At 45.0% G+C, this 27723-nt stretch overlaps 1 protein-coding gene across 5 annotated transcripts in view; it reads right to left on the bottom strand.

The window, feature by feature from the left end:
- The window catches only part of LRRC9 (leucine rich repeat containing 9), a 151131-nt gene that overhangs the window by 25338 nt on the left and 98070 nt on the right, over positions 1–27723 (bottom strand). For all 5 annotated transcript variants that reach the window (XM_088473719.1, XM_088473718.1, XM_088473722.1 and 2 more), the window contains exons 21-24: positions 24944–25121; positions 20329–20549; positions 8439–8561; positions 4692–4822 (exon numbers count right to left, since the gene is read on the bottom strand). In XM_088473719.1, coding sequence (XP_088329845.1) covers positions 4692–4822; positions 8439–8561; positions 20329–20549; positions 24944–25121 — 653 coding nt within the window. The remainder of the gene's footprint in view (positions 1–4691; positions 4823–8438; positions 8562–20328; positions 20550–24943; positions 25122–27723) is intronic.

Genomic DNA, 27723 nt, shown 5'->3' with positions numbered 1-27723 from the left:
AAAAATATACTGGTAGGTTAATTGGCTCCTAAAAAATTACCCCTAGTGTGTATGTGTATGTACATGTGGTAGGGAATATAGAGTGTAAGCTCCACTGGGGCAGGGACTGATGTGAATGGCTAAATATTCTCTGTAAAGCGCTGCGGAACATGTGCGCGCTATATAAATAACTGGTAATAAATAAATAAATATTAACCAAGCCTCACTGGATGAAGTCCTCTTACTTAAAGAACTAATATACTAACGATTACTGGTATGTGCTTGACTTTTTCTTTTTTTGGACTAAGGCCCTGATTCAGAGCTATTTGCATGCGCTCACTCTGAATCAGGGCGATCTTTTTTTTATGTCCTGGCCTCCAGGACATTCGCACAGCTGTGGGTGACTACCCACAGCTTGTGCGAGCGGCCTGGCGATGGTCGCGATTATCGCGACCATCGGGCTTGCGTCAAGACTCTGCGGGAGGGTCTCGTCTCCCGCAAGCCCGAGTGGACTTCCTGCTCTAATAGAGCAGGAAGTCCACTACTGACATCACGAGTGATGTCAGTAGGGCCGCCCACAAACGGCAGGCATTCCTAAGGGAACACCTGTGTTTGTGCAGCCACCCCCCCTCCCCGCCTACAAAACGGGGCGAGCTGTCACTCACCATCGACAGCCACCCCGTCTTGTAGTGAGCCCCAGAGCGACGGAGCTGCCGTCGCTCACACATGCGTCTGCCGGAGGCAGACCCGTTTGCGAGTGCAATGCGCTCGCGAGTGGGTCTGAATCAGGCCCTAAGTTTTAATGCAAAAATATTAACCATTGCTGGACTATGCTTTAATGCATGGACCAATGCTGAATCCTGCTATACAGTACTAACAACACAGTACGAACAACAGTCAGACTGTATTCGAATGCACAGGACTAATGAATGCTGGGTCATGTTTGAATATATCTCCATGGTGAAATTGAAGTAGTACTCTTCAATGGGATTCAACAAATCATCATTTTTTAGATTTTAATTATTGTGGATCCACTAATTGTGGCAGTATCACCAGAGATGGCGTTGGTGAGCAGCAGATTCTGTGTGGGATTGGAGAGATCCTCCCACACAGGGTTGAAATACTGGGTGGTGATACACCTGTCAGGTGGAGAGAGCTCAGGTGTGAGCTAGTGAGAAGGCCGAGCAGTCAGGCTGGGAGAGACAGTCTAGTTGGGACTGTAACAGTCAGAGAGCCCAGTGAAGCTGAGCGAGCCATTGGGGGCCAGGAGGCCGGTGTCCAGACCTTGCAGGAGGCAAGGGGGGACCACAAAACTCTCTGACCGTGGGACATTGAAGCAGTAAAGCTGCGGGCTGAGAAAGCCAGGGCCTATATCTGTGTGATACAGGGAAAGCCACCAGGATTGTGTTTTGTTGTTTTCTGTATCCTGAATTCACAAGCTGGAAGTAAAAGCATTGTTTATTTACTTGAAAACCGTGTATGGACCCTCAATATGCACCTAAACACTGCACCCATCCACCCTCTGCCAAGCTAAATACCCCAAGTCATCACAATATATATATATATCTGATTAAATTTATTATTGATTTAGCAGTGTTGTCGCATTGCAATTTAGACACATTTTCGGGAACAAAGGCGCCCGACGCTAGCAGAATAGCATGGGACCTGGTGGGTCACTCACGCCAGACATATCGCGCTGCACGTCGTATTAAGGCTAGATGAGCAAGGACACGTCCGTATCGTTAATAATGCTGACATTGCTTTTTTGTTTGTTTTTGTTGTTATTATTTTTTTTTCTCAGAATTAGCAGTTTGGGATTTATTTAGTATGTACATATCACCTTTTAAGAATCATTTTTATTTTAAACACTGCAACAATCTTATGACCACTGCACCCATGCGAGTGAGGGACATATGATACATGGTGCTGAATATGTCCAAATGTCTCACTGCAGGTGAGCTGCTATTAAGGGGATCGGTATGAAATACCGCCGGACGGTTCGAATCCCGACGCTGGAACACCGGCAGTGAAGATCCCGACAGGTAAGTATCCTTTTCTATTTACTAACCTAACCCCCCACCCAACCGTATCCCTCCCTGAGGGGTGCCTAACCATCCCCGCAGCCTAAACCTAAGTCTCCCGGGGGGGGAGGTGCCTAACCCTAACCTTCCCCCCCGTGGGTGCCTAACCCTAACCCCCCTTCCCTTAGCCTAACCCTCCCGGGGGGGCCTACCGATAGGTCTTCCCCCGGGAGCCCCTAAACCCCCCCCCCCCGCGGCTGTCCACGCCCGCTGCCCGGTTTACCTTCGATCGGTATGCAGGGCATCGGGCTCCCGGCGCAGGTAAAATGATACGGGATCTCGACGCCTGTCATTAGTCCCCTGCCGGGATTAGACAGTTGGGAAGCCGGCGGTCGGCATCCCGCTATTAAGGGTATGTACAATGATTACATAATACTGCCTAGCCCTTGCCTATATATTTATCTGTAAACATATTAATAAATAACATACCAGTCACATTATAATAATGATATGTAAAAGTTATAATAATATCTGTAAAAACGAATCCAAGTTTGTGTAGATATTTGCAGAACTTGCACTTTTAGCAGCAGATTCTGAGTCGGACGCCAAGCCGATATTGGACACAGTTGAGAAATGTTTTGCTTTTGCGCATGAATTTAAATCACACTGCGCATGCGTCCAGAGTCCATGCGCACTGAGTCGCAGTTGCGATTGGGATGCACGGTCTTAGGAATGTCTTAAAAAAATGTAGTAGGTGCCTTATGGGAGTGTTATGGGAGTGTTATGGGTGTGTTATGGGAGTGTTATGGGAGTGTTATGGGTGTGTTATGGGAGTGTTATGGGAGTGTTATGGGTGTGTTATGGGTGTGTTATGGGTGTGTTATGGGTGTGTTATGGGAGTGTTATGGGAGTGTTATGGGAGTGTTATGGGAGTGTTATGGGAGTGTTATGGGTGTGTTATGGGTGTGTTATGGGAGTGTTATGGGTGTGTTATGGGAGTGTTATGGGTGTGTTATGGGTGTGTTATGGGAGTGTTATGGGTGTGTTATGGGTGTGTTATGGGAGTGTTATGGGAGTGTTATGGGTGTGTTATGGGTGTGTTATGGGTGTGTTATGGGAGTGTTATGGGTGTGTTATGGGTGTGTTATGGGAGTGTTATGGGTGTGTTATGGGTGTGTTATGGGTGTGTTATGGGAGTGTTAAGGGTGTGTTATGGGAGTGTTATGGGAGTGTTATGGGTGTGTTATGGGAGTGTTATGGGTGTGTTATGGGAGTGTTATGGGAGTGTTATGGGTGTGTTATGGGAGTGTTATGGGTGTGTTATGGGAGTGTTATGGGTGTGTTATGGGTGTGTTATGGGAGTGTTATGGGAGTGTTATGGGTGTGTTATGGGAGTGTTATGGGAGTGTTATGGGAGTGTTGCTGACGTGACGCTGAAGTAGTTGCATTCTCAGACATATTGGGCCTGATTCACTACACTCTGCAATTCTGCTAATACGCACGCAGCGCAGTTGCTAATATCAGCGTTGCTATGTAAAGGTTTGCATTCACATTGCGATCGCAGGCAGACATAAGGACGCCAACTTCCCCTTACTCACATCCGTATGTTAGGGCAACATAGCGAAGCCATCGGTAACATAGAGTACCATCGGACCCATATGCACACTTGCACAGCTCAGACCTTACTCAGAAATTAGCTATTAGTGCTATGGCTGCTTAGCAGTGTAGCGGGGTTAAGGTTAGGTTTTGGGGGGGAAGGTTAGGAGGCACCCCTAAGGGGGAGGGTTAGGCACCACTGGAGCGGGGTTAGCATTAGGCACTAAGGGGGGAGACTTAGGTTTAGGCACAAAAGGGGAGGGTTAGGGATAGGGTGTGGGGAGGGTTAGTGTTAGGCTACAATAAGGGAGGTTAGGTGGAGAAGGTACTTACCCAACCCTTGTCGGGATACCAACCATCGGGATGCCGCTGTCGGTATTGTAACAGGAGGCATCCCGACAGCCAGCATTACATACCGATTCCCGCTGAGCGTGTGTGCAGTGTGAATTTTACGCATGTGCAATAGCAACAAAAAAAATCGCTCGTTCTGCGCGAAAATCGGCATTGCGTACATTAGGCTCAAAGGCCCTCATTCAGAGCCGTACGCTCTGAGCAGAGCGCACGCTCTGAATGAGGGCCGCCCTCCATAATTATGGAGCGTCCTCCTGGACGCTCGTATAGCTGTGGGTCACCACCCACAGCCTATACGAGCGTGCAGTTTGATGGCCGCGATTGTCTTGACCATCGCGACCATCGCCACTGCGAGCCGGAGCCTGCGGTTGAGGTTTTCAACCGCAAGGCCCGGAGTGATTTTGGCTCTATCAAAGCCAAAATCACTCCCACTGACATCACTAGTGATGTCAGTGGGCCGGCTTCTGACGGTAGGCGTTCCCTTGGGAACGCCCCCGTCAGGGAGGCACGCCCACCAAAGGGGGCGTGCTGTCAATCAACATCGACAGCACGCCCCCTTTGATCAGACACAACGAGCGAAGGAAAGTCCTTCGCTCGTCGCGTCTGGCGCATGCGCACGACGGAGCTCCCTCCGTCGTGCGCATGCTCAGTGCAGACCATCGACCCACTTGCGAGCGGACAGCCGCTCGCGAGTGGGTCTGAATCAAGCCCAAAGTCTCTAGTGCGTATGTAGGGGAATTGTACCTGATAGAGGAGGATCTCCAATTTAGCTCTTGCAGTTCTGTAAAGTTTTGGTGTCCAATTTTTTCAACAATCATATCAGAAGTGAGCCGACCCCCGAACATGTCCTTGGCATTGTCACTCTCCACTGGGTCCTGTAAATGGGAAAATATGATATTGAAATCCAGGAAACGCAGACGCTGCTTCGGATCACCATTGTAGACACTGAAACTTGCTCAGCCTGGCCGTCAGAACTGGACAGCCGGGTCCACGAACCATGCTGCAACTGAGGGAACTGTGAGTGATCACGCAGGGTCCGGTCTGCACATGTGTAAACCGCAACAATCGGAGATGTACGCACACCATCGGGTTGGTGTACATCTCCAATTCAGGCCCAAGTGCAGAGAGAGAGGGCAGACACACAGCCAGATGTGTACAACTCTGAGTACTGGCGAATGTAAGTATATACCATGCACGCCGTATTGGAATACGTATGCCCAATTTCCATCCAGTTCTGTATCAGGCCCATAGATTATAGGGTAACTGAAGGAAAACACTGTTTAGGGGAGTTATGTAATAGGTTCCGAGATTACGGGTTTGCCGCTAAATACATTCCCCATTACACTCAATGGTGGTAAAAATGAAGTAACATATAAAATGGTATGAAGTGATTAGGAAATTGACATGAATTGGCTAACCACAATTAAGGGCCAAACAACTGGTTATCTACATGTTCTATGTTGTTTATGAAGAAAAATTAACATTAACATTTAATAATAATGGTATTTGTCAGATATCTGGCTGACTGAATGAAGTGGGCAATACTCTACATAGAGCAAAGCAGGGACCAGTACGAGCTTAGACCTGGCAGACAGCAGGTGAACCGGACTACAAGGAAACAATACACCACAGGGAATCTAAACGTACAGTAGCAAGCTACATTTACCATTCTCTTTTCACATTTCATTGGAATTCTTGTTTAATATTAAACTGGCCTGTTGATAAAAGAGTAACTATATTCATTTTGAGACCACAGTCCAGAAAAGCAACTAGATGAAGCTATAGGGCCATAGAAAGACTGGGATGTTTGCAGGTTTGTGTAATGTATCTTACATTAAATCACTCTGCCATTCTGCCACTTACGGCCACCTGTGCCTGGTGAAGCAGGAAGGGAGAAGGAGGAGATAGCGTAAAAATTTACGTTGAGTACAGTAAAGACGTGTTTATGCAAATGCAGCTCACGCAGACCTACAGAAACACACATAAACCTATTAGGCGGTGTATCTTTTGTTACTGCTATACAGCAGGTACAAATACAGATGCGTCCTCATTCACCTAGCGCTGATGTGTCTTAGGCGCTCTGCCATGGGTAGCAATGTGTACTCTTTCCTAAATGTTGTATCTTGTAGCCGCATACAAAGTCGCATAGACTGTACCAGGGACACTAGGGGCCAGCTTCAGGGATGGACACTCCTGCGTCCGCTCTTGCTTCTGTTGCCGGAGTCGCGGCTGTGACAATATGTAAATGCTATTATCAGTCATGCCCTTGTGTAATAACCTGCGTCTGACTGAGACGCCCACTTTCTTTTTTTTTCCCATCAATAAATTTTTATTGAATATATGCAAAATGTTGTGGGGTTACAGAAGAAAAGAAAAGGGGATAATATGGGTGGGGGGGAGATAAAGGACAAAAAGGGTAAGGGAAACAGGTCATCTACAGACGTCAAACAGATAAATTTGAAATAACAGAATAAATAAATAAATCACACATCCAAATCCACCAGTGGGGGTTAATTTAGGATAAAAGGGGGAGAGGGTCTCCGTGAAATAGATTGTGCAGGGGGCACACCTGACCCCCTGTGAGATATAAGTGCCATGGAAACCATTTCATAGTAGCGGACGAGGGGGCCATGGAGTCAGGAACCTCTCTAGTCTCCATTTCGAAATAGAATTGCATTTTGGATATAACTTTAGTAAATGGAGGGAGGGAAGGAGATTTCCAATGCTGAGCTATGGTGGCCCTAGCAGATCATAAAATGTGACCGAGAACATAGCGGGCAGATTTAGGGACAGTGATGGGGTACCAATGTAAAAGGGCTAAAGAGGGGTCTGGAGTTCAAGTGAAACCTAGGAGGTCTTGTATAAGGGCACACACTTCCGCCCAGAAAGGGCACAAGATGGGGCAGTACCAAAAAACATGGAAAATAGTACCCTCAGAGTGGCAAAGATGTTTGGAAACTATCGGCCATATCTTAAAATACAATCTATTTAATAGTTTGACATGCAAATCAGTATGATTAGTGCATTCAGATAGGGAGAAAGAAGAAAGATGAAGAGATTCCCATTAAGGGTGTAAGTACATTGGAGATCTGTCTCCCATTTGAGCTAGATGAGATGCCCACTCTCAGCGTCTCTGCGCGCTAACACCACCGGTTATTCTTTAGATGTCATCATCAGCGCACCATCACTCACATCATCACCCACACTCACATCATCACCCACATTATCACTCACACCATCACTCACATCATCACCCACACTCACATCATCACCCACACCATCACCCACACTATCACACACACCATCACCCACACTATCACACACACCATCACCCACACTATCACACACACCATCACCCACACTATCACTCACACCATCACTCACACCATCACTAACACCATCACTAACACCATCACTAACACCATCACTAACACCATCACCCACATCATCACCCACACCATCAACCACACCATCAACCACACCATCACCCACACCATCACACCATCACCCACACCATCACCCACACCATCACATCATCACTCACACCATCACCCACACTCACATCATCACCCACACCATCGAATCACTCACACCATTACCCACACCATCACTCACATCATCACCCACATCATCGTCACTAGAACCAGCCCTATAGTAGATGCAGTTTCTCAGTCTGACTATGGCCCCTATGGCATTGCGTGTGCCTCTGAATCATTAGATTAGCACTTTTGTCACAAAGGAATTGGTATAAAATGTGTATAAAGTCGCAGATTAAGCATGGCGAGACATGGCGCGGCCGCTAGTGTCGGAAGTCTTTTTTAACCAGATTTGCGACTTAGATGCACACAGAAGTACAAGTAATACCAACCACAGCAGTCAGTGTACCCCCCTTACAATGAACTTTTGTCACATTAATGATGTGACTAATGGAGCATACACACGGTCAGATTTGTCAGATGAACGATTGAACGATTTGAACGATTTTACCAAAGTTTTGAACGATTGAACGATTTTTGACTGCATTAAAATGAATGGAATCGTCCAAGTCTGACTGCAAACACATCAGATGTCACATATCGTTATCTGACAAACGGGAACGCGCATCGTAGATCGTCCATCGTTCAGGCATGTCAGATATGTCAGATTTTCCTTCAGATATGAATGACTGAACGATTTTTAAATAGTTATCGTTCATATCTGAAGGAAAAATCTGACCGTGTGTATGCACCATAAGATGCATATTTATAGAAAATGTTTGGCTCAGCTAAGTCACTATTTGGCGCAATTTGAGAATAGATGAATGTGGACACATCTGTACAGGATTGCAATGACGGCTTGTTGCTGCCAATGATTTGGTGGACGTATCTCTGCATATGGGTGGAAATATATTATATTTACGTGTACTCTTTTTTAATAAATTTATGGCCACTTTGCAAACAACTCTGTATCAGCCCAAATGTGCTTAGTTGCACTATGCTTAGTATTACTTACCACTGCGGAGCCATCCAGAGCTTTTACAGATGACAGATGGAAAATAACAAACAATCGATAGTTGTCATGTTTCAGAGATATTGGATTACTGGACAAGTCTAAAATAACCAGGTTGTTTAAACCCTAGTGGGGGGAAAAAATGTCACATGTGAAAACATATTATGACTTTTGCAGTATGCTCACATATATATATTTTTGTACAGAAATCAGAATATTAATAAGATCTGTGAACAGGACATACTGTAGAGCTTGTTTCAGAGGTGGACACTATATCATTCACAGCTGCATCTTTGTATGCAGCAGTACTGTGAATATATATATACAGTCAGGTCCATAAATATTGGGACATTGACAGAATTTTCAGCTTTTGGCCTCTATTCACCACCACAATGTTTTTGAAATGAAACAAACAAGATGTGCTTTAACTGCAGACTTTCAGATTTAATTTGAGGGTAATTACATCCAAATCGGGTGAACGGTGTAGGAATTACAACAGTTTAAATATGTGCCTCCCACTTTTTAAGGGACCAAAAGTAATGGGACTATCAACTCAAAAGCTATTTCATGGACAGGTGTGAGCTATTCCCTCGTTATTTCATTATCAATTAAGCAGGTAAAAGGTCTGAAGTTGATTCTAAGTGTGACATTTGCATTTGGAATCAGTTGCTGTCGACTCTCAATATGAGATCCAAAGAGCTGTCACTATCAGTGAAGCGAGCCATCATTAGGCTGAAAAATCAAAACAAACCCATCAGAGAGATAACAAAAACATTAGGTGTGGCCAAATCAACTGTTTGGAACATTCTTAATAAGAAAGAATGCACCGGAGAGCTCAGCAACACCAAAAGACCGGGAAGACCACGGAAAACAACTGTGGTGGACGACAGAAGAATTGTTTCCCTGGTGAAGAAAAACCCCTTCACAACAGTTGGCCAAATCAAGAACACTCTCCAGGAGGTAGGTGTATATGTGTCAAAGTCAACAATCAAGAGAAGACTTCACAAGAGTGAATATAGAGGGTTCACCACAAGATGCAAACCATTGGTGAGCCACAAAAACAGGAAGACCAGATTAGAGTTTGCCAAACAACATGTAAAAAAGCCATTACGGTTCTGGAACAACATCCTATGGACAGATGAGACAAAGATCAACTTGTACCAGAGTGATGGGAAGAGAAGAGAAGGAAAGGAACTGCTCATGATCCTCATCAGTGAAGCATGGTGGTGGTAGAGTCATGGCGTGGGTATGTATGGCTGCCAATGGAACTGGTTCCCTTGTATTTATTGAGGATGTGACTGCTGACAAAAGCAGCAGAATGAATTCTGAAGTGTTTCGAGCAATATTATATGCTCATATTCAGTCAAATACTTCAGAACTCAATGGACGGCGCTTCACAGTGCAGATGGACAATGACCCGAAGCATACTGCATAAGCAACCAAGGAGTTTTTTAAGGCTAAAAAGTGGAATGTTATGCAATGGCCAAGTCAATCCCCTGACCTGAATCCGATTGAGCATGCATTCCACTTGATGAAGACAAAACTGAAGGAAAAATGCCCCAAGAACAAGTTGGAACTGAAGACATTTGCAGTAGAGGCCTGGCAGATCATCACCAGGGATGAACCCCAGCATCTGGTGATGTCTATGTGTTCCAGACTTCAGGCTGTAATTGCCTGCAAAGGATTTGCAACAAAGTATTAAAAAGTGAAAGTTAGATTTAGGATTGTTTAGTTTGTCCCATTACTTTTGGCCCCTTAAAAAGTGGGAGGCACATATAGAAACCGTTGTAATTCCTACACCGTTCACCTGATTTGGATGTAATTACCCTCAAATTAAATCTGAAAGTCTGCAGTTAAATCACATCTTGTTTGTTTCATTTCAAAGCCATTGTGGTAGTGAATACAAGCCAAAATCTGAAAATTCTGTCAATGTCCCAATATTTATGGACCTGACTGTATGTATATATATATATATATTAGGGGTGAGCGGGTTCGGATTTCTGAAATCCGAACCCCCCCGATCCGAGGCAGATCCGAGTCAGGCTCGACTTTTCCCGCCTGACTCGTATCTGAAATCGAGGCAAAACGTCATCATCCCGCCTTCCGAGTCTCGCGGGTTTTGGAACCTATATAAGGTACCCGCGTCGGCGCCATTTTCTCACTCGGCTGTGGACAGTGAAGAGGGAGGGTGGAAGTTAGGGCTGGCTGGGCTGTGTAGTGTAGTGCAGAGTAGTGTTGTGCTGTGCTGCGCTGTGCTGCTGCTGTCCACTACTTCAAAGTCCATAGGGGCTAGCTGTGTTGTGCTGTGCTGCTGTTGTTAATAGGGGCTGTGTCCACTACTTCAAAGTCCATAGGGGCTGGCTGGACTGTGTTGTGCAGTCAGTTCTCCATAGGGGCTGTGTCCACTCCAAAGTCCTGTGCAGTGTCCCAGTCCTAAAGGGGTGCTGTAGTGTTTTCCAGGGGGTGCTCTGTCCATCAGGGGTGCTCCCCCCAAGTGCTAAGAAAATAATATTTTTTGTGTGTTTGTGAATTGTGTGCACAGTAGCCGCACGTGCATCAACAAAGTAGTGCCAAGCGTGCGCCTGTGTCATAAGTAAAGGGCCGGCTGGCTTGACCGTTAAAGGGTGCTGTAACCCCCAAAGTACACTCCAGTCCAAACCAAAAAAAAAATTATTTTCTGTGTTTGTGAATTGTGTGCGCAGTAGCCGCACGTGCATCAACAAAGTAGTGCCAAGCGTGCGCCTGTGTCATAAGTAAAGGGCCGGCTGGCTTGACCGCTAAAGGGTGCTGTAACCCCCAAAGTACACTCCAGTCCAAACCAAAAATATATATATTTTCTGTGTTTGTGAATTGTGTGCGCAGTAGCCGCACGTGCATCAACAAAGTAGTGCCAAGCGTGCGCCTGTGTCATAAGTAAAGGGCCGGCTGGCTTGACCGTTAAAGGGTGCTGTAACCCCCAAAGTACACTCCAGTCCAAACCAAAAAAATATATATTTTCTGTGTTTGTGAATTGTGCGCGCAGTAGCCGCACATGCATCAACAAAGTAGTGCCAAGCGAGCGCCTGTGTCATAAGTAAAGGGCCGTCTGGCTTGACCGTTAAAGGGTGCTGTAACCCCCAAAGTACACTCCAGTCCAAACCAAAAAAAAAATTATTTTCTGTGTTTGTGACTTGTGTACACTGTGGCTGCACGTGCATCAACAAAAGAGCAGCGCCAAGCGTGCGCCTGTGTCCCATAAGTAAAGAGCCGGCTGGCTCATTTCTTAAAGGGTGGTGTAACCCACAAAGTGCACTACTCTCCAGCAAAAATAAAAAAATATTTTCTGTGTTTGTGTGCGCTTTAGCCGCACGTATATATCAATATAACATAAATGGAGGACCAAACTTTCTCCGATAAAAATAAAATAGGGAAAGATCAAGAACCACTTCCTCCTAGTGCTGTTGCTGCTGCTGGGAGTTGTTCATCATCCCAGAGAGGAAGTAGGAACATCACTACTTTTACTAAACAACTGACCCTCCAACAGTCCCTAGCGATGAGGATGAAGTACGACAGCAGTCATCCTGAAGCAAAACATATAACTGAGGCCTTGACTGCTATGTTGGTGTTAGACGTGCGTCCGGTATCCGCCATTAGTGCAGTGGGATTTAGACAATTGATGGAGGTAGTGTGTCCCCGGTTCCAAATACCGTCTAGATTCCACCTGCATCCTCAAAGCAGCAGCGACAAGCGTGCGTCTGTCTGTTAAAGGGTGGTGACACCCTCAAAGTGTGCTACACAAACAATAAAAATATTCTTCTTTTTTTTTCGGTCTTTGTGAAATGTGTGGGCTGTAGCCGCACCTGCATCCTTAAAGCAGCAGCGACAAGCGTGCGTCTGTCTGTTAAAGGGTGGTGACACCCTCAAAGTGTGCTACACAAACAATAAAAATATTGTTCTTTTTTTTTCTGTCTTTGTGAAATGTGTGGGCTGTAGCCGCACTTGCATCCTCAAAGCAGCAGCGACAAGCGTGCGTCTGTCTGTTAAAGGGTGGTGTAACCCTCAAAGTGCTCCAAAAAATAAAAAACTATTTTTTTAATGTGTTTGTGACTTGTGTGCGTTGTAGCCGCACGTGCATCAACATAGTAGCAGCGCCAAGTGTGCGCCTGTGTCATAAGTCAAGGGCTGGTTTGGACATCTGGTCCGGACTGAAGGACGTGCCAACAATTAATGACAAGTCTACTGTCACTGCATATGATACTGTCCTCAAAGCAGCAGCGACAAGCGTGCGTCAGTCTGTTAAAGGGTGGTGACACCCTCAAAGTGTGCTACACAAACAATAAAAATATTGTTCTTTTTTCTGTCTTTGTGAATTGTGTGGGCTGTAGCCGCACTTGCATCCTCAAAGCAGCAGCGACAAGCGTGCGTCTGTCTGTTAAAGGGTGGTGTAACTCTCAAAGTGCTCCAAAAAATAAAAAACTATTTTTTTAATGTGTTTGTGACTTGTGTGCGATGTAGCCACACTTGCATCCTCAAAGCAGCAGCGACAAGCATGCGTCTGTCTGTTAAAGGGTGGTGACACCCTCAAAGTGTGCTACACAAACAATAAAAATATTCTTCTTTTTTCTGTCTTTGTGAATTGTGTGGGCTGTAGCCGCACTTGCATCCTCAAAGCAGCAGCGACAAGCGTGCGTCTGTCTGTTAAAGGGTGGTGTAACTCTCAAAGTGCTCCAAAAAATAAAAATCTATTTTTTTAATGTGTTTGTGACTTGTGTGCGATGTAACCGCACTTGCATCCTCAAAGCAGCAGCGACAAGCGTGCGTCTGTCTGTTAAAGGGTGGTGACACCCTCAAAGTGTGCTACACAAACAATAAAAATATTCTTCTTTTTTCTGTCTTTGTGAATTGTGTGGGCTGTAGCCGCACTTGCATCCTCAAAGCAGCAGCGACAAGCGTGCGTCTGTCTGTTAAAGGGTGGTGACACCCTCAAAGTGTGCTACACAAACAATAAAAATATTCTTCTTTTTTTTTCTGTCTTTGTGAATTGTGTGGGCTGTAGCTGCACTTGCATCCTCAAAGCAGCAGCGACAAGCGTGCGTCTGTCTGTTAAAGGGTGGTGACACCCTCAAAGTGTGCTACACAAACAATAAAAATATTCTTCTTCTTTTTTCTGTCTTTGTGAATTGTGTGGGCTGTAGCCGCACTTGCATCCTCAAAGCAGCAGCGACAAGCGTGCGTCTGTCTGTTAAAGGGTGGTGACACCCTCAAAGTGTGCTACACAAACAATAAAAATATTCTTCTTTTTTTTTCTGTCTTTGTGAATTGTGTGGGCTGTAGCTGCACTTGCATCCTCAAAGCAGCAGCGACAAGCGTGCGTCTGTCTGTTAAAGGGTGGTGACACACTCAAAGTGTGCTACACAAACAATAAAAATATTCTTCTTCTTTTTTCTGTCTTTGTGAATTGTGTGGGCTGTAGCCGCACTTGCATCCTCAAAGCAGCAGCGACAAGCGTGCGTCTGTCTGTTAAAGGGTGGTGTAACCCTCAAAGTGCGCTCCACAAAGAATAAAAATATTCTTATTTTTTTTTCTGTCTTTGTGAATTGTGTGGGCTGTAGCCGCACTTGCATCCTCAAAGCAGCAGCGACAAGCGTGCGTCTGTCTGTTAAAGGATTACATCGGTGACAGCATCCAAGTAGGCATGTCAGACAGTCCGTACCTGTACTGGCAGGAAAAAGAAGCAATTTGGAGGTCCCTGTACAAACTGGCTCTATTTTACCTGAGTTGCCCCCCCTCCAGTGTGTACTCCGAAAGAGTGTTTAGTGCAGCCGGGAACCTTGTCAGCGAAAGGCGTAGGAGGATGCTTCCACAAAATGTGGAGAAGATGATGTTCATAAAATGAATTATCAACTCTTCCAGGGAGACCAGCCTCCAGAACGTACAGAGGGACCTGTGGTTGTGGATTCCAGCGGGGACGAATTAATACTCTGTGAGGATGAGGATGTACACACTGAAGAGGGTGAGGAATCGGTGGATGAGGAGGATGAGGATGACATCTTGCCTCCGTAGAGCCAGTTTGTGCAGGGACAGATTAATTGCCAGCTTGTTTTGTGGGGGCCCAAACGAACCAATCATTTCAGCCACAGTTGTGTGGCAGACCCTGGCGCTGAAATGATTGGTTTGTTAAAGTGTGCATATCCTGTTTATACAACATAAGGGTGGGTGGGAGGGCCCAAGGACAATTCCATCTTGCACCTCTTTTTTTTCTCTGCATTATGTACAGTTTGGGGCCTAGTTTTTCAAACTGCCATCCTGTCTGCCACTGCAGTGGCACTCCTAGACGGGTCACGTGTTTGTGCCGCCCACTCGTGTCGCTTAGCATAGTCATCCAGCTACCTCGGTGCAACCTTTTGGACATAAAAACACTATTGTGAGGTGTGAGGTGTTCAGAATAGACTGGAAATGAGTGGAAATTAAGGTTATTGAGGTTAATAATAGCATAGGAGCAGAAAAACCTACAAATTCTGTGATTTTAGCTGTTTTTATGCTTTTTTTAAAAAAAATACAGATCCAAAACACAAAACCCAGAACCCAAAACACGGAAGGGTGGTTTTGGCAAAACCAATCCAGATCCAAAACACGAAGAAAGATCCAGATCCAAAACCAAAACACAAAACACGAAAAGTGGCCGGTGCACACGCCTAATATATATATATATATATAATTATATATATATACACACTATATCTACTCAAAGATGCCCTCTCCTGGGAAGAGGAGGAGATGGAGACACTTGGATCACACGAGCTGTGCGGTCTCCAGGCTACACTGACTGTCATTTCCACACTGCCCAGAGAGTATCCTTCCCAGGCTCTTTGAGGTAGTGATTTGCACTTATTGCTGCAATCAGATTACAACAAGGGCTATTGAAGGTATCAGATAAGACACAAATATGTTGGTGAATTTCACCTCCCTCCATTGATGAAAATGATTAATTTATATTTTGCATTTCATATGTGCTCCTGCAATATTAACACTGAAACCACCAAAGGCTCGTAAACTTCTCCCTCTGATTACATCTACAGGGTACAGCAACTGCTTTCCAAATGGGATGTAGTCAGGATCCCGACGGTCAGGTTGCCGACGGTCACAATGCCGACAGATACCGACAGTACTAGGGTTAGGTTTAGAGTTAGGCACTAGGGGGAGGGTTAGGGTTAGGCTGTGGGAAGGAAGGTATAGGCTTAGGCTGCGGAACAGGATGGTTAGAGTTAGGCTACAGGACAGGATGGTTAGGGTTAGGCAATAGGGGGAGGGTTAGGGTTAGGCTGTGGAACAGGATGGTTAGGGTTAGGCACTAGGGGGAGGGTTAGGGTTAGGCTACAGGACACGATGGTTAGGTTTAGGCAATAGGGGGAGGGTTAGGGTTAGGCTGTGTGAAGGAAGGTATAGGGTTAGGCTGAAGAACAGGATGGTTAGAGTTAGGCTACGGGGCAGGATGGTTAGGGTTAGGCACTAGGGGGAGGGTTAGGGATAGGCTACGGGACAGGATGGTTAGGGTTATTCAATAGGGGGAGGGTTAGGATTAGGCTGTGGGACAGGATGGTTAGAGCTAGGCTACGGGATAGGATGGTTAGGGTTAGGCACTAGGGGGAGAGTTAGGATTAGGCTGTTGGACAGGATGGTTAGAGTTAGGCTACGGGATAGGATGTTAGGGTTAGGCACTAGGGGGGGTTAGGATTAGGCTGTGGGACAGGATGGTTAGAGTTAGGTTACGGGATAGAATGGTTAGGGTTAGGCAATAGGGGGGGTGTTAGGGTTAGGCTGTGAGAAGGAAGGTATAGGGTTAGGCGGCTGTGGGACAGGATGGTTAGAGTTAGGCACTAGAGGGAGGGTTAGGATTAGGCTACGGGATAGGATGGTTAGGGTTAGGCACTAGGGGGAGGGTTAGGATTAGGCTGTGAGACAGGATGGTTAGAGTTAGGCTACGGGATAGGATGGTTAGGGTTAGGCACTAGGGGGAGGGTTAGGATTAGGCTATGGGACAGGATGGTTAGAGTTAGGCTACGGGATAGAATAGTTAGGGTTAGGCAATAGGAGGAGTGTTAGGGTTAGGCTGTGAGAAGGAAGGTATAGGGTTAGGCTGTGGGACAGGATGGTTAGAGTTATGCACTAGAGGGAGGGTTAGGATTAGGCTACGGGATAGGATGGTTAGGGTTAGGCACTAGGGGGAGGGTTAGGATTAAGCTGTTGGACTGGATGGTTAGAGTTAGGCTACGGGATAGAATGGTTAGGGTTAGGCACTAGAGGGAGGGTTAGGATTAGGCTATGGGATAGGATGGTTAGGGTTAGGCACTAGGGGAGGGTTAGGATTAGGCTGTGAGACAGGATGGTTAGAGTTAAGCTACGGGATAGGATGGTTAGGGTTAGGCACTAGCGGGAGGGTTAGGATTAGGTTGTGGGACAGGATGGTTAGAGTTAGGCTACGGGATAGGATGGTTAGGGTTAGGCACTAGGGGGAGGGTTAGGGTTAGGCTGTGGGACAGGATGGTTAGAGTTAGGCTGCGGGAGGGGTGGGTTAAGGTTAGGCTGCAGGAGGGGTGGGTGGTTAGGGTTAGGCTACGGTTAAAATACTTACCAAAATCCATAAGGATTTTGACCATCAGCATCCAGACCGCTGGGATCCCGTATCTAACCCTTCCAAATATATTAGTCATTGGGGGAGGGACCTTTGATTCAGACTTTTCTTTTAGGCTGGAACTATCCAGTCACTTCTTGTCTCTAGTGTTTATGGTTTTACTTCTGTTAAATAGTTCTTATGAATACCTACTTTAACTTCTGCCAAAAAATGGCATTTAAACTGTCTGTTATCTGTGCTTTGGTGCACTGTGGTAGTCATTGCTGCATATAATAGGTGTACTTGTTTTTAGTTTATGATTAAGACATTTCTGTCTGTTTCTAGGTGATGTGTCTGGGAATAGATGCCCTCATTCAGAGGCAGTCGGAGGATGCAAGCGGTCGCTCAGAAACTGAGCGGCCGCTTGCATCCTGACTGCCGGCCTCTGTTTTTCGGTCGTTAGGCTGTGGGTTTACACCCACAGCTCTAACGACTGCTAGGGTGATGGTCGCGATGGTCATAGACCATCGCGACCATCGGGGCTTACGACGAGACCCTAGGGTAGGGTCTCACTTGTCGTAAGCCCCGGAGAGCTTCTGGCTCTGTCCCGGCGCTTCTGGCTCCGTTTGGGCTGCCACCCCCCCGGCCCGCCTTCCAAACGGGGCGAGCTGTCAATCAACATCGACAGCTTGCCCCCTTTGGAAAGAGAGACGGTCGTAGCGGGTCTCACACATGCACATGAAGGAGCCGGCTCCCTCGTGCGCATGCGTACTGGACAAACATCGAGGCGGCCGTGCAGTCGTAGACCGTACGGCCGCCTCTGAATGAAGCCCAGAGTGTGATTGGGATGTAGTGAGCTTGACATTCAGAATGTCGACAAGGAGGACAGCGGCATGTTGAACCCTGCATGCTGACATGGTAGTAATGTGATGTAAAGCATTATAACTGTGTCGGCTTTAAATCTTTAAACATAATGATTTATCATTATGTTTAAAGTTCTAAAGCGGGTATAGTTACAATGCTGTACACTGCATTACACTACCATGTCGACATGCCATGTTCGTCATAAAGCTGTACCCCTTTTTTTTGTCGACATTCTGAATGTCGATAAGCCACACAATACCCATACCGTTTAGTTTTGGTTCCCAGGTGGCGCGTTTCTGCTTTGTATTATTTCCTGATTTTAATGTTTGTGTAGTAATAATGTCTGCCAATGTTTTACGTGTCATGTAATGCTCACCCTACTATTGTCTTAGATATCTTGCTAACTATATATTACTAGAAAGTGCAATTTGTTGGGGCTTGTAAGATTACAATGTTGTTTTATTTATTAAACTCGTTGGGAAAAAAACCACAAAACAAACAATACATAAATATATGATGTAAATAACAAAGGGGTCTCTTCTACCCCAAATGCCACCTTCTGCCCGTATGAAATATTACATGTATTGTCCAAAGTGACAGTGAGGCTCCGTCTCTCTGACACTCTGTCTTTTTGATTTATCCATCTGTACTCAAGCATGGATATCCTTAAAACCTGGACTGTATGGAGTCTTTGAGGCATGGGCGTATCTATAATAATGCACATTGGCCCGTGTCCAGTAGACCCTGCCCCTATTACCTATACTGACCTCTCTATCACAGGGTAATTGGAGCGGGTGGAATTTTTCCAAAGATCTGTTCATGCGCAGTAGATCTGGCAGGGTGTGGGGGTATGGAGACTACACATGGGTCCCCATCTCTCTTAAACCACCCCTGCTTTGAGGATTAAGGCCCTCATTCAGAGCCGTACGCTCTGAGCAGAGCGCACACTCTGAATGAGGGCTGCCCTCCATAATTCTGGAGCGTCCTCCTGGACGCTCGTATAGCTGTGGGTCACCACCCACAGCCTATACGAGCGTGCAGTTTGATGGCGGCGATGGTCTTGACCATCGCGACCATCGAAACTGCGAGCCGGAGCCTGCGGTTGAGGTTTTCAACCGCAAGGCCCGGAGTGATTTTGGCTCTATCAGAGAGAAAAATCACTCCCACTGACATCACTAGTGATGTCAGTGGGCCGGCTTCTGACGGTAGGCGTTCCCTTGGGAACGCCCCCGTCAGGGAGGCACGCCCCCGGCACGCCCACCAAAGGGGGCATGCTGTCAATCAACATCGACAGCACGCCCCCTTTGATCAGACACAACGAGCGAAGGACTTTCCTTCGCTCGGCGCGTCTGGCGCATGCGCACGACGGAGCTCCCGCCGTCGTGCGCATGCGCAGTGCACAACATCGACCCACTTGCGAGCGGACAGCCGCTTGCGAGTGGGTCTGAATCAGGCCCTAAGTTTGGGAAACGGTGATCTAAAGGCGTTAAATATAAAAGTAAAGAATACAACCTAACATCTCCCATCATAACGGCGCTATAGTTTCTATTGGAAGCTTAGTGTATATAATATGCACTTCTCAGAAGTTTTCCAAATATGTTATTTGTCGTCCTTATGCCCGGTACACACTGCACCGACGGATCGGTCAGCAGACCGAACTGGCGTCTGAGCGGCCTATTGGTAAGCTATACACACTTACCGATCGGCCTCTTGATATGCCTGGGCTGACATCGCAACAGCAAGTGTATGGACGGATAGTGGGTACCCGTATACACAGCCAGATGCACCGATATACTGCTGTATCTTTCAGATATATAGGCATCGGCTGTAATGTAGGGCCGACCTGATATGTCTGTAAATGACGTCGTTCACAGACATATCAGGTGTACACACCCGCTGCTGCACTCGCGATATATCGCTCGTTGAAAGAACAAATGATATATCAAGTGTGTACCCAGTGTAAGTTGAAGATCACTAAAGATGTAAGGGTTGGGTAAGGAATGCCAGCGGTCAGGTTGCCGGCAGTCAGAATGCCAACAGTGGCACCCTGACTATCAGAATCCCGACGCCCTAACCCCTTACCTTTCCCCTAACCCACCTTTCTCACAGCCTGACCCTCCCTCCCCTGCAGCCAAACCCAACCCTCCCCCTAGTGCCTAACCCTAACCCTTCCCCTGGCCCTAATACTTACCGTCGGAATGCCGGCGGTTGGGAATCCGGCGCTGGTATTCCAAGTGCCGACATAAACTACATCTAAAGTATGTAACAAGACAGAGGTAGGCAACCTGTATCAAGGTAACTGATTGAACTCTCCAAATCCCACAGTTGACCATTGTACATTTACACAGGGATTAGTATAAAACATTAAATCTCTTGCTGCATTAAATGTCAACGGTTTTTACTGCATAAACACAAAATAACTGCATATAAAATCTTTACCTTAAGGTGGTAGATTTCTTGGTTGTTAGTTATCTGGTTATTGCTCAGATACAGTTCTATAAGTGAGTGGGCTTTCTGCAATCCTGCCAGCGAAGTGATGTTATTGCTCTCAGCAGAGAGGTAGTGAAGATGAGACAGATTATCAATAACCTCCCTGTCAAAGCTGGTAAGATGATTGTTGTCAATGCTGAGATGCTGAAGTCTCACAAGCTTTGAAAGCCCTGGAAAATAATTTTAACAAGAGAAATCTATTAAAATATGCAGATTACACAGAAAGCACGTCCATGGCAGTGCCTGCGGTTGCTGAGTGGACCTGTCACTCAACCATTTATGCTGAAAAAGCACCTCCGTGTTCTTTGTGATAGGAGTGATAGCAGTATCACATAGACAAAGTGCTACACAGTTTGGGGAAATAGGTGTCTGTTGCATACGGAACTATGGGTGTAAATATTGTATTACTTTATATCACATACAGAATTCTCATATTTACTTCAGTTCTGGAATGGCACTTTTTACCATAGAAACCATTATTCATTCATTTTCCTCCCATGGTCTTATACCATACACTCCAGAAAGTCCACCATAGTAGTCACTTCTTTCATGTTCAGGTATAGGATGTGTTATCTGGAGTGCTTAGGACTTGGGTTTTTTGGATGAAGTGTTTTCCATGATTTGGAGCAGCCAGGGCTGTCACTTGGGGTGTGCGACCGATAGCGCTGCCAAGAACACAAGGCCAAGGAGGCATCACAATCGCTGCCCTGAAAAGCCACCCATCGTATTCTTAGAATGCGTCGGGTGATCGGCTTCCTGATGATGGAACCTGCATTCTCTCCATTTGTCGTTAGCAATTAAAGCCTCTGACCTGTGTCAGCAAAGCAAACACATGTTCAGGTGACAGTGTTTGCCAAGAAGGGGTATTCTGGAAGACAGTTTGTTGAACGAATAGGCTGTATAACCAGTCTACTGTTGGCACGAAATTTGTCACATTTAAGGAGACCGGATCTACCAATGATCTGCCAAGAATTGGGAGACCGGGGAAGACTTTGCCACGTCAAGATCACATTTTGCTATTCGTTCGCCTAAACCAGTAGTTCTTAAAGTCGGTCCTCAGGACCCCACACAACTTACATCTTCCAGGTCACCTAGCAGGTGCACAGGTGTAGTCATTACTCACTGACACATTTTAAAAGATCCACAGATGGAGCTAATTATTTCACTTCAGATTCTGTGAGGAGACCTGGAAAACATGGCCAGTTTGGGGTCCTGAGAACCGAGTTTGAGAATCAGTGGCCTAAACAATCATCACTTGATGTCTTCATATTTGCTTTCCGAATGGTTGGTAGGAGCAAAATTGCATGTTTTGAGTGTGTCACCATGAATGGTGTGTTGAAAACCTCAGAAGATTGGTCTCAAAGGACGGAGGGCGAGGAGAAAACCGCATTTTAGGCAGGTCACAGGGTCATGCCCCATTTTGCATGCGAGCGCGCAAGGAGACCCGCTACAGACTTTATCAATGTTGGGAAGTATGTTTATATTATCTTGTCCCACAAAAATGGCATTTCAATCTTATGCATTTATACAAACGTAGGGGCATTTTATTTGTGCTCATAAGTTGACACCCATGGGTCCACTGAGCTCCTCCCAGCAGACGTGTAAGCATTTGCATTCCCACAGGTGCCACTTTCTGGCCCACAAATCTTTGCTCCTGTAAAAAATCAATTTGCACAAAAGTTGGCACAAGAGGTCACATTTATTTAAATGAGTCTTATTGTCTTTAGAGATACATTGAACCATAATTGCCATTCATCAAGAGTTTGTCTTTCTGTTAATATATGTGGCTTTTGCTAGCTTAGGAAGTTGTACTTTTCCCTATAACCATTCTAATACATCACGTCTATGAGATTCATGCCAGACAGCCAGCATGAAAGTTTGGGTGTGCAGGTTCAGAAACTAATCTAATTTCAATGGAAAATCTGCACAATGATCTGCTCTGCACAAGTGATATACTGAAGGTAAACGCTAAGATCAGCACAAACGCCCACAAAACCAAGCTTCTAAAAAAAGTCATTATTATGTGGCTACCGAATCAGTTTGCAAAGGTTGGTCTGGAAAACAAATTGAATGTCAACCAATAATAAGAGTTTAATGAATAGAAAACTAATTTGCAATATCATAGGTAAAGATATCTTCTTATATGAACAAAATAAAAATGAGCATAAAAAACAAACTACAGTACTTAATTTGCATTTATTTAAAAAAAAAAAATAAAAAAAAAAAAAATATATATATATATATATATATATACAGTACTTGTCAAAAGTCTGAACACACCCCCTGAAATCGAAAAGAAGCTTGTTTATCGTACATTCTGCTACTTGTGTATGAATGGGGTATGATAAAAAGAACAAAATACATTATTTCCGCACTGATGCAACCCGGAGAATTGATAGAAATGTGTAAAAAAAATGAGTATACTATAATAATGGCCACAGTAGCTGTGCCGCTTATACTCATAATAAATGCCCACGGTAGCAGTACCACTTCTACAGTATATATAATAAATGCCCACGGTGGCAGAGCCACTTATACACATAATAATGCTACACACATGCAGTTCCTGAGGACAACTTCATTGTGACTACTAGCAAGCGAAACAGACGTTTGACCACTCCGGAAATAGGAAGGGAATTGCGGAAAAGTCGTTCCCAGCCTTTGTCCGATAGGACGGTGGCCAGGCACTTGCAGGAATATGGCCTTAGTGGTAGGGTTGCGGTAAGAAAACCACTTCTACGTGCTACAAACATAGCAAAAAGGTACGCATGGGCTAAGAAGCATAAAGATTGGACTGAGGAACAGTGGAAGAGGGTGCTTTGGAACAACAAATCGAAATTTGTTATTTTTTGGCTCGCATCGCTGGGCTTTTGTGCGTCGTATCCAGGTGAGCGCTTTCTCCCAGACTGTGTAGCGCCAACAGTTAAGCATGGAGGAGGCAAGTTGGTGACTTAGGCCCTCATTCAGAGCCGTACGCTCTGAGCAGAGCGCACGCTCTGCATGAGGGCCGGGCTCCATTTTCATGGAGCGTCCTCCTGGACGCTCGTATAGCTGTGGGTCACCACCCACAGGCTATACGAGCGTGCATTTTGATGGCCGCGATGGTCGTGACCATCGCGACCATCGAAATTGCGAGCCGGAGCCTGCGGTTGAGGTTTTCAACCGCAAGCTCCGGAGTGATTTTGGCTCTATCAGAGCCAAAATCACTCCCACTGACATCACTAGTGATGTCAGTGGGCCGGCTTCTGACGGGAGGCGTTCCCGTGGGAACGCCCCCGTCAGGGAGGCACGCCCCCGGCACGCCCACCAAAGGGGGCGTGCTGTCAATCAACATTGACAGCACGCCCCCTTTGATCGGACACAACGAGCGAAGGAAAGTCCTTCGCTCGTCGTGTCTGGCGCATGCGCACGACGGAGCTCCCTCCGTCGTGCGCATGCTCAGTGCAGACCATCGACCCACTTGCGAGCGGACAGCCGCTCGCAAGTGGGTCTGAATCAGGCCCTTAGTCAGAATTGACGGAATAATGGATCAAAAGGTGTACCACAACATATTAGTATGTCATGCGATTCCCTCCGGAAGGCGACTTGTGGGTCAGAATTTCGTTTCCCAACAAGATAACGATTCAAAACATATGTCCAAGTTGTGTACTAAATAATTGCAAAAGAAACAAGACCCTCAAGTCGTAACAAAAATGGAATGGCCACCTCAATCACCAGATGTTTCCCCCAACGAGCTTTTGTGGGAAGAACTAGACAGGGAAGTCCGAAAACAGACGCCTACCAACACTGAGGGCCTCTGGGAGGATCTTCAAAGCTGCTGGAGTCTAATGGATTGCCAAAAGCTGGAAAATTTAGTAGATAGGATGCCAAGGATATGCAAAGCACTTATCAAAGCTAAGGGTCATCACTTCAAAGAAAGCAGACTACCTAAAACTACCTAAATAAACTTGCCTAAAAGTCAAAACAAGTATTTTTTTTTATTTCCTTATTTTTCAAACAGTTTATATTGTAAACAAAGCCAATAAAACAGGTTTTATTTAGTTACTGTGCAGTTAAATTTAAAATTCCTTAAAATATACTGGTGTGCTTAGACTTTGACAAGTACTGTATATATGACAGCTATATATGATAGCCCTATGCTAGGTGCAGAAACTCCTTCAGAGTATGGCTAACAATGTAATAAGCGATTAAGCATCTGAGTTCGCAACCACTTGGGCAACATGCCCGCGACAATCCCATAAAACAGTGCATCTCTATGCGCCTGAATAGCCACCTCCCAGTCACTGCCCAGAAACACCCATTACACTTCTGGGACAGTGCAATCAGTCCTGCGATGCTATGCGCTAACACGATGGGACATGTGCTCAATCATTTGTGTGAATGTCGGCATAGTGTCAGAGAATCAGGCCCATTATGAGAAACAGGATAATAGTTTGTGCGGCATTTTTTGAGAATATGAGTTTATAGGGGTGGTGCACTTTTTGGCAGTATACAGTCTGGCCCCTGGGGTCAGGCAGTGAGGAAGCTGCCTTTGTGCTACATAGCGTGTGGGAAAACAGAATACCTTCTAGTTTTGTGATGCAGTTTTCATCCAGACAGAGCTCTTCTATCATCACACAATGTTCTAGGCCTTCAATGCTGGCCAGATTGTTGCTGTTGAATGATGCCCAGCGCAGGTTTTTTTGTTTCTCTAAGTGTGCCATTTTGGAGAGGTTCTGTCCATCAAAATTTACTGATGTAATCTGGAAGAAATGTGCAAGTTAAAGATTTGAGATAAAACTATTTTAAACCAGTTTTATGCTGACAAAGCATTTCCACCGCAATGGTTATCCTGGGTTAATAAATCAAGACACAACGAATCCTGGTTGCCTTGGCAACAGCTACAAATGTGTACTTCCTTTATATCTGAGCGCTGAACACTATGGTTATCATATAAGATACATCATTCTTACAGCCATATTGGAAACAGATGAATTTAAACTGACAGTCAAGCTCTTAACCTCTCTTTGTAAGAGAATGACAAGATTTCACATGATCAGCCAGATCGTAGCTGGGAGAAATGTTACCTCAGAGAGCCGTGTTCTGAGATTACGAATAATAGCTGTCTTTCCTGCTGCTAAAAACTCTAAGTATATAGAAAAATAAAAGGTTTAGAAAGACAACATGTGCGAGTTCTACATTCATTGCCAGTTGCCAGAAATTGACCATTTTGTGGGCTTTAGCCTCAGGGATGTCACTGACAGGCTGCATTCTCATTCAGTTAACAAAATCATTGTCTCCACTGTGTAGGGGCAACATGCATGTACTTTTACATTTGATAGTATAATCTCTGAGTGCCTGATTTATAATTGGGGCACATGTACTTTTACATTTGATAGTATAATCTCTGAGTGTCTGACGTATAATTGGGCGCATGTACTTTTACATTTGATAGTATAAGCTCTGAGGGCCTGACGTATAATTGGGGCGCATGTACTTTTACATTTGATAGTATAATCTCTGAGTGTCTGACGTATAATTGGGCGCATGTACTTTTACATTTGATAGTATAAGCTCTGAGGGCCTGACGTATAATTGGGGCACATGTACTTTTACATTTGATAGTATAATCTCTGAGTGCCTGACGTATAATTGGGGCGCATGTACTTTTACATTTGATAGTATAAGCTCTGAGTGTCTGATGTATAATTGGGGCGCATGTACTTTTACATTTGATAGTATAAGCTCTGAGGGCCTGACGTATAATTGGGGCACATGTACTTTTACATTTGATAGTATAATCTCTGAGTGTCTGATGTATAATTGGGCGCATGTACTTTTACATTTGATAGTATAATCTCTGAGTGTCTGACGTATAATTGGGGCACATGTACTTTTACATTTGATAGTATAATCTCTGAGTGCCTGACGTATAATTGGGGCACATGTACTTTTACATTTGATAGTATAATCTCTGAGTGTCTGACGTATAATTGGGGCACATGTACTTTTACATTTGATAGTATAAGCTCTGAGTGCCTGACGTATAATTGGGGCACATGTACTTTTACATTTGATAGTATAATCTCTGAGTGTCTGATGTATAATTGGGGCACATGTACTTTTACATTTGATAGTATAATCTCTGAGTGCCTGACGTATAATTGGGGCGCATGTACTTTTACATTTGATAGTATAAGCTCTGAGTGTCTGATGTATAATTGGGGCGCATGTACTTTTACATTTGATAGTATAATCTCTGAGTGTCTGACGTATAATTGGGGCACATGTACTTTTACATTTGATAGTATAATCTCTGAGTGCCTGATGTATAATTGGGGCACATGTACTTTTACATTTGATAGTATAATCTCTGAGTGTCTGACGTATAATTGGGGCGCATGTACTTTTACATTTGATAGTATAATCTCTGAGTGTCTGACGTATAATTGGGGCGCATGTACTTTTACATTTGATAGTATAAGCTCTGAGTGTCTGACGTATAATTGGGGCGCATGTACTTTTACATTTCATAGTATAATCTCTGAGTGTCTGACGTATAATTGGGGCGCATGTACTTTTACATTTGATAGTATAATCTCTGAGTGTCTGACGTATAATTGGGGCGCATGTACTTTTACATTTGATAGTATAAGCTCTGAGGGCCTGACGTATAATTGGGGCACATGTACTTTTACATTTGATAGTATAAGCTCTGAGGGCCTGATGTATAATTGGGGCACATGTACTTTTACATTTGATAGTATAATCTCTGAGTGTCTGACGTATAATTGGGGCACATGTACTTTTACATTTCATAGTATAATCTCTGAGTGCCTGACGTATAATTGGGGCACATGTACTTTTACATTTGATAGTATAATCTCTGAGTGTCTGACGTATAATTGGGCGCATGTACTTTTACATTTGATAGTATAAGATCTGAGTGTCTGATGTATAATTGGGGCGCATGTACTTTTACATTTGATAGTATAATCTCTGAGTGTCTGACGTATAATTGGGGCGCATGTACTTTTACATTTGATAGTATAAGCTCTGAGTGTCTGATGTATAATTGGGGCACATGTACTTTTACATTTGATAGTATAATCTCTGAGTGTCTGACGTATAATTGGGGCGCATGTACTTTTACATTTGATAGTATAAGCTCTGAGTGTCTGATGTATAATTGGGGCACATGTACTTTTACATTTGATAGTATAATCTCTGAGTGTCTGACGTATAATTGGGGCACATGTACTTTTACATTTGATAGTATAATCTCTGAGTGTCTGATGTATAATTGGGGCACATGTACTTTTACATTTGATAGTATAATCTCTGAGTGTCTGACGTATAATTGGG

Source organism: Taudactylus pleione, unplaced genomic scaffold (genome assembly GCF_031769625.1).
Source record: "Taudactylus pleione unplaced genomic scaffold, aTauple2 ptg000139l, whole genome shotgun sequence".
Classification (NCBI taxonomy): Eukaryota; Metazoa; Chordata; class Amphibia; order Anura; family Myobatrachidae; genus Taudactylus; species Taudactylus pleione.
The sequence above is the reverse complement of the archived record's forward strand: the minus strand, read 5'-3'. Positions and strand labels throughout refer to the sequence as shown.